The following is a 12,130-nucleotide window of genomic DNA, read 5'->3' as shown; positions in this document are numbered from 1 at the left end:
AGGCAGCGGTTTCGAGCAGCAAAGTACGGAGCGGGGGAGCGCCCCCGAGCGGTCGCCCAGCGGATCCGGGAAGCCGGGCTGCGGTGGCTGGAGCCATCTAATAAGACAGCAGCCCAGGTGGCGGACCTGGTGGTACTTGAGCAGTACTTGCAGGTGCTCCCCGCGGAGGGCCAGTAATGGGTACGCCGACACCTGCCCGGGACTATGGAAGAAGCCGTGACGCTCATGGAGCACTTCATGGCGGCCGAGGCACCAGTAGGACACGGCAAGATAGGGTCCGTGACCAACCCGGCGGGTCGGGGAGACCCCAGCCCCAGAGGGAAGGAAGGGCGGGGCAACACAGGGCCCAGGGCCAGAAGCCCCCCAACCCGAGGGCCGGAACGGCGATTAGCCCCAGTGTGGCGCGGGGCCGAGCACCGCGAGAGAGTGGAAGCACGGACCGGGGCCGAAAGGGGCACGGAAGAAGCATCGGGCCCCCAAGTAAAACCGACGTGCTTCCAGTGCGGCCAGGAGGGCCACTTCCGCCGGGAATGCCCCATGATGGACTGCACGTTCGGACAGCCCAAACCCCAGAGAGGGCCGCGATCGGAGGTAAGCCGGGCCCGTATAACAGGGCAGGTACGCCTAAATGGGGAGGCAGTGGAGGCCGTACTGGACTCGGGGTGCGGGCAGACGCTAGTGCGGCGAGACGCGCTAGGGAAAGGGGTGCGCACCCGAACCCCGGTGTGGATTAAATGCGTGCATGGGGACACTAGGTCGTACCCCACGACCTGGGTGAAGATACACGACGGGCAACAGGGCGGGGATCTGCGAGTAGCAATAACACCCCGGCTACCCTGCCCCGTGTTACTGGGCAGAGACTGGCCCGGACTGCGGCGGCTCCTGGGGGAATGGGACCCCCGCGACCAGGGAGGCACGCACGAGGCATGGGCCACCCAGGAGGAGGACGCGGGGCCGCTGCCCCCGCAGGAACCGGGGAGGGGAGAGTCATTGGCAGCCCTAGAGATCGATAAGGGCGACTTTCTAGTCCTGCAGCGGGAAGACCCGACGCTACAGCACGCATGGGAGAACGCACTGAGCACCCCGGGGGAGGGCGAAGAGGCCGAGCAGAGGCCCGGGCAAGGCCCATATTTCAAGATCCAGGGGGATCGGCTGTATCGGGTCCCGGGGCTAGGAGATGGGGCAACCCAATTGGTCGTGCCGAAGGCGTATCGGTGGCGGGTGATGGAGATGGCCCATAACAATCATTGGGCAGGGCACCTGGGGACCGAGAAAACGCAGCAACGGGTGCTCCAGAGGTTTTATTGGCCAGGGGTGTACCAGAACATTAAGGATTTCTGCCGGTCGTGCCCGCAATGCCAACGGACCTCTGGGGCCCGGGTACCCCGAGCCGCCCTAGTGCCCATGCCGCTGGTATCGGAACCCTTTGAGCGAATAGGCATGGACCTGATAGGACCCCTGGAGCGCACCCGGAGGGGGCATCAGTACATTTTGGTTGTAGTTGACTACGCGACGCGTTATCCGGAGGCCGTGCCCCTACGCAAGACCACTGCAGCCGCGATAGCCGACGAGCTCGTAAAGATGTTCGCCCGTGTTGGACTCCCAAAGGAGATTTTGACCGACCAGGGCACGAATCTGGTGTCGCGGCTAATGAAGGAGCTATGCAACTGGCTGCAGGTGAAGAAGATCCGCACCGCGGCCTACCACCCCCAGACGGACGGCCTCGTCGAGCGATTTAACCAAACTTTGAAGGCGATGCTACGGCGATTGGTGGAGGATGATCCACACGATTGGGACAAGCTGCTACCGCCCCTGCTCTTCGCGGTACGGGAGGTACCACAGTCATCGGTGGGGTTCTCGCCGTTTGAACTATTGTACGGCCGGCGGCCGCAGGGTATACTAGACTTAGTGCGGGAAGGGTGGGAGGAGCAGACGTCCTCCGCACTGGGGGCCGTCCAATACGTAATTAAGCTACGGGACCGTATGAGGACCATAGGGAGGTGGGCACGGGAAAACCTGGAGAAAGCTCAAGAAACCCAAGCCCGCCACTACGATAGGGGGACACGGCCGAGGACCCTCAGTCCGGGTGACCCGGTCTTGGTGCTGCTGCCAACAGGGGAGTCCAAGCTGTTGGCCAAGTGGCAAGGGCCGTACCGGGTCATTAAAAAGATTGGAGAGGTAGACTATGAAGTCCAAGTGGGGGGTAGGCACCGTCAAAGCCAGGTGTACCACATTAACCTATTAAAACGGTGGGTACCACGGGAAGAGCCCCTAGCAGAGGCCTTGAGTACAGAGATCGAGTTTGGGCCCTGGGGCGAGGAAGAGGTCACCTGGGCAGCTAGCCCTGTGGGGAAGGAGCTAAATCAGGTTCAGCAGGGCCAACTACGGGCAGTGTTGCAACGGGCGGCGGCCAGCCTAACGAGCCGACCTGGGAGAACGAGCCTAGTACAACACGAAATCACCACGGAGCCGGGAAAAAAGGTTCGAGACCCAGTGCGCCCCATCCCCCGGAAGTTGTGGGACACAGTCCAAAGGGAACTGCAGGACATGACACGGTGGGGAGTAGTGGAGAAATCGCGGAGTGAGTGGCGGAGCCCCATCGTGCTAGTGCCAAAAAAAGACGGAGCGACACGTTTCTGCATTGACTTCCGTAAGCTGAACGCCGTGTCTAAGTTTGACGCGTACCCCATGCCCAGAGTAGACGAGCTGCTGGAACGGTTGGGGCAGGCAGAGTATTTGTCGACAATCGACCTCACAAAGGGGTATTGGCAAATACCCTTAGCACCGGCAGCCCGAGAGAAGACAGCGTTCGCTACCCCGTTTGGGCTTTTCCAATTCGTCACCATGCCATTCGGGCTGCACGGCGCGGCAGCTACATTCCAGCGGATGATGGACGAGATATTAGAAGACCACCGCGAATACGCCACGGCATATATAGACGACATTGTCGTCTTTAGTAGGACCTGGGAGGACCATCTGCAACAGCTGGAAGCTGTCCTGCGGGCGCTCCAACGAGCAGGACTCACGGCAAACCCCAAGAAGTGCCAATTCGGAAACAGGGAAGTATCGTACCTGGGATACACGGTGGGGAGGGGGCGGTTAAAACCACTGCTGGACAAGGTACAAGCCATTAGAGACTACCCTCGGCCCCACACCAAGCGACAAGTCCGCCAGTTTTTAGGCCTCGCGGGGTATTACCGGCGGTTTATAAACCACTTTGCCTCACTGGCGGCCCCGCTAACAGACCTTACAAAGAAAGATCGCCCTCAAAGGGTGGTGTGGACGCCCCAAGGGGTGCGGGCCTTTGAGGCGCTCCGCCAGTGCCTGATGTCAGGGCCAGTGTTACGGCCACCTGATTTCGAAAAACCGTTCATATTACAAACCGATGCCTCCGAAGTGGGGCTCGGAGCGGTTCTCGCGCAGGAGGAAGAGGGCACGGAGTACCCCGTAGCCTACCTGAGCCGCAAGCTGTTCCCTAGGGAAAAAAACTACGCAGTGATTGAAAAGGAAGCGTTAGCCGTCAAATGGGCCATAGACTCTCTGCGCTATTTCCTTACAGGCAATGCCTTCACGCTGGTGACAGACCACGAACCCCTGAAGTGGATGCAGACCATGAAGGACAATAACGCGCGGATAATGCGGTGGTATTTAAGTTTACAACCTTTTCGTTTCGAAGTCAAACACAGACCCGGCAAGGACAATGAGAATGCAGACTGCCTCTCACGGTTGCCGGGTGACGAGCAACCGGGGGGTGTAGGAACTTTGCAAAGGGGGGAGGTGTGTGACGGGGTGGAGCAACCCCGCCACTCGAGCGAGGCAGATGGGGCCGCCACGGAGCCGGCAAGCAGCGCGGCAGGCCCGAGCGGGGGCGGAGGGACACGTCATCACGCGGCGCCGGGGCGCGCCGGTGATGACGTCGGGAGAGCAACGCCAGGGACGGCAAGGGGAGGGGGGATAAAAGGAGCCGGGGAGGCCAGGGGAAAAGGGGCGGAACCGGCGGGGCCAGCGGACCCGACTGGGCAGGAGCCAGCGGCGGCGGGGCAGGAGCCAACGGCAGCGGGGGTGAGACCTGCGGCAGCCAAGCCAGCCGGAGGAGGGGGCCCGAGCGAGGGAGGAACAAGCCACGGGAGCCAGGCAAGGAGGCAGCCAAGGCAGCGGGGAGCCCGCAGGGACAGGCGGGTACCCGGAGCAGTGAGGGTCGGCGGAGTGGAGCAAGACCCAGGGCGGGCTGTGTAACCCGAGAGCAGGGGCGTTTTGGGGTACCGGCCCCCCCTGCTACCACTGAGAGGGCACCTCTCAGTGTCAGGGCCCTGGGTTGGGGTCCGGAGAGAGGGCGGGCCCGGACCCCCCACTCCGCCCGGTGACCCAGAGTCAAGTGGTATCCTGAGCGCGGCCTAGGGGCAACAGGAGGGGCGGCGGCCCGGACAGGCGGCCTCGTGACAGTATGGAAGTATTTTATTCTTAAATTTAGTTTTTATTTAGTTTGTAATATATTTTCTCATTGTTCCAAGTTCACTTAAAGACATAGTCTTCTGAGTTGCATAGCAGCCCAGCCTATTCTGAAGAAAAATTAATCTCCTGCAGATGTTACAAAACAAAATCCAAATATTGTGTACTTTGGTATTATGGAGCTATTCAGTAGAATATCCATTCCCACAAATGAATTCCCTGTGCTCCACAATAAAGCATACCCAGGATTTGCCTGCCTTTGTTCATTTACCCGTGTATGGGTTTAACAGAGTTTGGTGAATTACTGTTCTAGGTCCATGGTTCCCACATTTTCTAGTTCTGTGGCTCCCTTACAGATATTTTAAAACTTGGTGTCTCCCTTAGCCAAGTGAACTTTTAAAATTACTTACTTTGGACAATAGAGTTTGGATGTTTTTGTGACTTGATATAATTAAATTTTTGGTACTTCAATAATCTCATCTAATCTGAGTTTTAAAAACTAATTTTAGAATATGGATTGCTTGGCATGTTTGGTCACAACCTAATGTTTTTTTCTCAGAGGGGTAGCCATGTTAGTCTGTATCTAAAATAAACCACCACCACCCAGTGAGGAGTCCTGTGGCACCTTAAAGATTAACAGATTTATAAGGGCCTAAGATTTCGTCATCCAACTTCATCAGATGAAGTGAAGTGGAAGTTACAGAAGTAGGAGTATATAAGAGGGAAATTGCTTGTGTTAATGAATCTAATCAAGTCAGGGTGGAATGTTGTGAATAACCCACTGTGGAAGGCAGCAGGGAGAAGGGGTGCAGGCAGCTCCACTTGAAAGCCTGCCCCCACTTGTAAAAGTGTATCTGCTAAATATCTAGTAGTTCTTCCTCGAGTGGTGTCCCTGTAGGTGCTCCACTCAGGTCTCTGTATGTCCTTGCATTGCTGATCATAGATTTTTGCCTAGCAGTGCCTCCTGCACCATGAATGCACAGTCACCACCTCATGCTGTTTTCGTCTGTTAGGTGTATGCATGGCATGAGCCTTCCTCAGCTCCTTTTCTACTATCCTCGGCAGATGATGGAGTTGCAGCAGTGCTCTCCTTTCTGACAGGAAATAGTAAAATAGTCTAGAAGCTTCAGGGTATAGCCGAGTTAGTTTGTACAGGGTAAACTTAAAGAACAACAAATAACTAACAAAACATGTATATGGTATCATGAACTTTCACGGGCACATCCTAAACTCAAAATTCCAGTCATCTGAAGAAGTGGGCTGTACCCACAAAAGCTCGTGATACCATCTACATGTTTTGTTAGTCTGTAAAGTGCTACCAGACCATTTGTTGTTTTTAAAATAGTTTAGTTCATTTTAACAGTTGTTCATAGTTTGTCAGTTTTTACTTAGTTTTACCTAGTGTTCTGTTACAAAAAAACTCAACAAAACCTGCTTCACCAGGTTTTTCCTTTTTGCCTTCCTACTCAGCTTTTTTCCCCCAATTTTTGAACCTTCACATTCCTTCAACATGCCAGGCTCTCCTGGTTTAAGAAATGTGATTGTCAGGACTCAGTGCTGGTTTCTGACAGACATGCCTCTTGTATAAAATGCTTAGGCAAAAGCCATGCAGCGCGGAAGTATCCGCATTGTCAGAACATGACAGCTAGAGTGAGGAAAGACCATGAAATGAGGTTGAAGAATCTTCTCTGGGAGAGATCCTTCCAACCACCGGGGGATAAGTGCCCAAACACACAGACACGCTCAGTGCCCCGCGAGAGGGCTAGCTCATCACCCCAAGAGGCACTTCAGTGCTTCATGCTTCCTCGGCATGATCACTGCCGGCCATGTCCTGGTCTGCTCGTTCCTCGGTGCTGTTAATTTCTGGCACCGTGGAGAAACGTAAACTGACCTCAGCAAAGAGAGCTGAGTTGCAACTGAAACAGTGAGCTGCCACCCCCTGATGCAATGACCAGCACCAACAAAGCCTGGCGCACACGCTGCCACTGCCGGCACCCAAAAACAACCTGGCACCAACTGAACAAGCCAGTTCCCGGCAGGTGGAGTTAAAGTGAGCTCTGGCACTGGAGCATAAAAAAGTGGTGAGCAAAACGCAGCACGTATAAAAAGACTCGCAACCAGACGCACTATCTCCATCGGTGTAGAGAGTAGCTTCACCATGCTCTCCTACAATACCTCACACTAGCTCGCAAAGGCAAATGGCAGAAATACTTTCTTACTCTCCCATATCAGCTTCACTGCAAACTGCACATGGCTTTGATCAGGGAAGTAGATTTTTGTCACAGCACTCATCCCCAACAGGATCATTGCCTTCCTGGTGCTCCACTCAGCTCCAACCTTTCCAACAACCCCCACAACTTCCATGTTTTACCAACAATGGGCCCTTATTACTACAGACAAATGGGTTCTCGAGATCATCAAATTGGGCTACACAATCTTTTTTATGACTATACCCTCTACCCAACCTCCTTCCCTGTCCCTCTTCAGGGATGCCTCTCATGAGCCCCTGTTACAAGCAGAGTTGCAAAAACTACTCATCCTACGGGCTATAGAGTCAGTTCCCACAGAGTTTCAAGGAACAGGGTTCTATTCCAATTATTTTCTAACTGCAATTATTTTAAAACAGGTGGTTGGAGGCCAATTTTAGATCAGGATAGTGACTATGGAGACTATTATACCTGCATTGGACCAAATGGGAGTGGTTCTCAGCCCTCGATCTTCAAGACATGTACTTCCATATAACCATACATTCTACCCATAGAAGATGTCTCCAATTTGTGGTAGGACAAGAGCATTACCAAAAATGAGTCCTTCCCTTTGGTCTGTCCACGTCCCCTTGAGTTTTTTCCAAGATCTTAGCCACAGTTACGGCCTTTCTCAGGAGGCAGGGCATCATTATTTTTCCCTTCCTTGACGACTGCCTAATCAAGGGGCCCACACATCAACAAACAATAACTAAAATAAACACTACCAGAGAGTACTTCTCCCACCTAGGCCTCCTCGTAAATATCCGAAAATGTACCCTGCAATCTAGTCAAATGATAGAATTCATTGGGAATGGGAAGTCTTCTAGATGCAGACACAGCCAGAGCCTACCTCCCACTGCAACTGTTCCAAACGCTATGCAATCTTATCAGGACAGTCAAACATACCTTCATTACTACAGCACTCACATGTCTCCAAATCTAGGGAAACATGGCAGCAACAATCTTCGTTGTTTTATTTGTGAGCTTGCACATGTTGCCTTCAGTATGTTAGCATCTATGTTCCCAACCGACACAGCCTCACAAAGCTCCATACATTCCCAATGGTAATATTACAATCTCTTGACTGGTGGACCTCTACAAACAACCTAGTAGCTGGCATATACCTTTCCATCACCCAGACCCATCAGTAATGGTCATCACTCCTGGGATGGGACCTACTGCAACACAAGAACAGTACAGGGCAGTTAGTCTCATCCCAAGCTGCACATCCATATCAATATCCTGGAACTCAGAGCCATCCGCAAAGCATGTGCTCACTTCCTCCCTCTCCTAAAGGGCAGAACCATTTGTGTCCTCATCAATGACACAATCTCTGTTTTATATCAACAAACGGGGGATGCCTGATCATGCTCACTCTGTGAAGAGGCAATCAGATTTTGGAACTGGTGCTGCAAGAACCAGATAACCCCAACTGCCGCTTACATGCCAGGCTTACAAAATACCACAGCTAACAAATTGAGCAGATACTTCTCCGAACAACACAAGTGGGAACTTGGTCTTAATATTCTCCCAATTTTCTGACAATTTGGGTCCTCACTTGTACATCTGTTTGCGACAGCAATCAACCCCACATGTCACTGATTCTGCTCTGAAGCAGGTCAGGGCAAGAGGTCGGAGGGAGACTCTTTCACCATCTGCTGGACTGCTCCCCTACTCTATGCTTTCCCACCAATTCCTTTACTCTCCAGAGTAATCAACAAGATCCGCTCAGACTGGGCCGCAGTAATTCTGATAGCTCCCTACTGGCCAAGACAACCTTGGTTCCCTGACCTACAACACCTGTCAGTAGCTCAACTGATTGCTCATCCTATGAGTCCCCACTTACTTAACCAACACCGGGGCAAGACTCACCTGAACACCAAAACCCTGAAACTTACAGCATGGCTTCTCTGTGGTTCCAAAATGAAGAACATACCTGCTTAGGGAGAGTTAAGCACATCCTACTGAATAGTTGACGCTCCTCCGCAAGATACACGTACCAAAACCAATGGAAATGTTTTCAGCAGTGGTGTAGAGTTCATCAATTACAACAGATGACCGCTCCCGTACCCACCGTACTGTAGTACTTGATGGATCTTAGTGACGCAGGCCTTTCCATCAACTCGATTCAAGTCCATCTCTCTGCTATCATGGCCTTCCATGAACTAGTTGATGATCTCTCACTCTTTGCACACCCCATGACGAAGCGTTTCTTAACAGGCTTGTGGAAAACGCGTCCAAATTTACACCCGCCTGTACCTCCTTGGGATCTAAACTTTGTACTTGATACATTCACTAGGCCACCCTTTGAACCACTAGGCACTACCACAGTGGAGTACCGATCCACAAAAGTGACTTTCCTAGTGGCAATAACATCTGGCGACAAGTGGGTTAAATTGCAGCTCTCATGGCTCTCCCTCTGTATTCTACCTTTACTAAAGATAGGGTCATGCTCAGACCTTATCCCAGGTTTCTCACTAAAGCTAATATCTTCTGTTACACTTCATGTGTCCTGAATAAGGATATCTTGACTCCAGAAACTTAAGATAAGTTTGTTACATCTCTGCTAAGAGCCTGCATTAAGAACTTTATGAATTTGTTTGATTGTTCTGAGAGGACCGAGATGACTCCTTCATTGGGGTATGAAGTAGGGATGTTAAACATGTATTTGTTTAAATGTGTAAGAAGTTACCCTGTGCAGTAATGATGGTTCTTCGAGATGTGTGTTCCTGTGGGTTCTCCACTCAGGTCTTGGTGCATCCTCATGCTGCTGATTGGAGATTTTTGCTTAGCAGTGACCATCGGGGGCTCTTGTGCATTTCAAAGCCATGGTGTCTGTGGTTAGCTGGGGAGTCCCCAGCTGATCCCGGGCTCCATGGCGCTGCCCCTTTGAAATGCCACCTCAGCATTTCAAAATGGCAGCTCCATGTGGCCTGGGGTCATCTGGGGACTCCCCAGTTAATCCCAGACTCCACATGGCATTTCAGTGGAACCCGGGATTAGTTGGGGACTCCCCAGCTGACCCTGGTTTCTGCACAGCATTTCCCCAGAACTCGGGCTGACCCCGGGTTCTGAATCAGTGATATGACTTCTTTGTTGTTTATACTCCCCAATTTTTGTTTTATCAGCAAACTTTATCAGTAATGATTTATATTCTTCCCAGCCATAAAGATGTTGAATGGAGTAGGATAATCTACTCCATTTGTAAATCATTGTCCTTGCCTGACCCCTTGAGTTAGCAGTTAAAATACTTGGCTTTTACTTTCTAAATATACTTACACTCTAAATTAAGATTTGCTGCCTATCTAAACCTAACAACTGTTCGTTCAGGTTTCACTAAGATAAAATACTTAAACAATCCATATTTCTTTATTTCAGACACATACTAACAGATAGTTAAGGGACAATTTTTCAAAATGCTTTTATATTGTTTTGGAGTAAGAATTAAAATGAATAGATCTGTATTTGTTTGTGCAGACCCACACTTAACAGCTGAATGTTTCTGTTTAGCCACCTCGCACATCTCATCCTATAGTGAAGTATTCCTGCACTGACTGTGAACCAATGGTCATTGACAAATTACCTTTTGATAAATATGAGTTAGAACCTTCACCGCTGACCCAGTTCATTCTGGAAAGGAAATCTCCTCAGACCTGCTGGCAGGCAAGTTGAATATGTGCTAACTGAAGGACATTTATTTGAGAAACAGTATTTTGTTAATAACTTGGTCTGAAATTCTGATTGTGTGTTGATTTATTGTAAACTACCTAACATCATACCTTTTATTTATAACTCACACTTTAATAATACATGAACGACATAAACTCTTCTTATTGCAGGTGTATGTGAGCAATAGTGCAAAATATAGTGAACTTGGCCATCCTTTTGGTTACTTGAAAGCTAGTACAGCACTGAATTGTGTGAACCTATTTGTGATGCCTTACAATTATCCAGTCCTCCTTCCTCTCTTAGGTAAATATAGCTTTCTCAGATTTTTCTGATGTGGTAGGCAGATGGGGAAATTGCTTCAGCTTAGTTAGTTTTTTGTGTTATTTATGCTACTGTTAATAATCATAAGCCTATACAAATCCAAAACATTAAGAGTATAATATTCCTATTGAAAAGAGAAAAAAAATTTGGTGTCTACTATATTCATGATTCACTTATAAAAAATTACTACCATTCCTCAGTCTGTGTATAAGCCTGTTGACTTTTAAAAATGAGTATTCAGATAGTATTACTCATCCTTCAATATGCTGCTGTTGCTGCTTTTATTCCCTCTGCTGCTGCTGCTTTTCCTACTCCTGTGGCTCTGATGAGTTAGATTTTATAAATAACACCTTACAAGATTCTGTTTTCCTTGCACACCTCATGAACTGTATCCCATAGTGATTAGCTTTGATTAAGCCTCAGTGCAGCATGCCACATCTTTAGAAGAAATGCTCTTAGAAAATGTGTGGGGAATGATGCCTTATATTTAGAAATGTACTTCTCATCTAACTTTATCTCTATTCGTATAACTTCTTAGACGACTTATTCAAAGTACACAAGGCAAAGCCAACCTTAAAATGGCGGCAGTCATTTGAAAGCTATTTGAAGACAATGCCTCCTTACTATCTAGGGGTAAGATGATTTATTTTATGCGTGTTTCAGAATTTCTGTTGTATCCTACAACCTGTGGTGGATGTGAAATTGCATCTTCAGTTATTAGCTTGTTCTGTTCACGGTCTTCTTTTGGGTTTATTTGATAAAGAATTTTCTGAACATAAAAATAAAAGGTTAATGTGTACAATCTAGGATTTCATATTTATGACATCATGTATGCCCCTGGAAGAATAATGTTCTTAAAATTTCCATTAATGCATTGACTTTTTCCTTTGACCTTAATGTAATAAAAACTTGATCAGATATGGCTACTATTTGAATTATACATTCACCAACATTTGTCTTCATGGGTTACAAATTCACTTTGAAATGAACACAAGTCATAGCGTACTTTAAACTCTTGCTACCAACTTGAGGATACAAATATACAATGTTATAAATATATAAATGCATATATTATTTGTTTCAGCCTTTGAAGAAAGCTGTGAGAATGATGGGCGCACCTAACCTTATAGCAGACAGTGTGGAATATGGACTTAGTTACAGTGTAATTTCATACCTCAAAAAGTTGAGTCAACAGGTAATGTTAATGCAAAAGAACAGTTAAAAAAAAAACTAAAATTGGAAAACATTGATATGCTAATGTCAGACTAACTTGAAAATATCAGAGGGGTAGCCGTGTTAGTCTGTAAATGCTATAAAACTTAAAAAAACAATGAATGGTCCTGCAGCACCTTAGAGACTAACAAAAAATGTAGATAGTGTTCTGAGTTTTCGTGGGCACAACCTACTTCAGGTCATCTGAAGGAGGTGGGTTGTGCCCACAAAAA

General features: G+C 49.0%; 1 protein-coding gene across 5 annotated transcripts in view; it reads left to right on the top strand.

Moving 5' to 3' along the window:
- Positions 1 to 12,130, top strand: part of INTS6 (integrator complex subunit 6) — a 110,570-nt gene that overhangs the window by 59,351 nt on the left and 39,089 nt on the right. For all 5 annotated transcript variants that reach the window (XR_012900687.1, XM_075919091.1, XM_075919093.1 and 2 more), the window contains 4 exons: positions 10,206 to 10,358; positions 10,535 to 10,667; positions 11,224 to 11,318; positions 11,770 to 11,880. Coding sequence is in view for 4 of the 5 variants with exons in the window: in XM_075919091.1 (XP_075775206.1) it covers positions 10,206 to 10,358; positions 10,535 to 10,667; positions 11,224 to 11,318; positions 11,770 to 11,880 (492 nt within the window). In the remaining variant the exon portion in view is untranslated. The remainder of the gene's footprint in view (positions 1 to 10,205; positions 10,359 to 10,534; positions 10,668 to 11,223; positions 11,319 to 11,769; positions 11,881 to 12,130) is intronic.

This window comes from Pelodiscus sinensis, chromosome 1, assembly GCF_049634645.1.
Source record: "Pelodiscus sinensis isolate JC-2024 chromosome 1, ASM4963464v1, whole genome shotgun sequence".
NCBI classification, from domain to species: Eukaryota; Metazoa; Chordata; order Testudines; family Trionychidae; genus Pelodiscus; species Pelodiscus sinensis.
The sequence above is the reverse complement of the archived record's forward strand: the minus strand, read 5'-3'. Positions and strand labels throughout refer to the sequence as shown.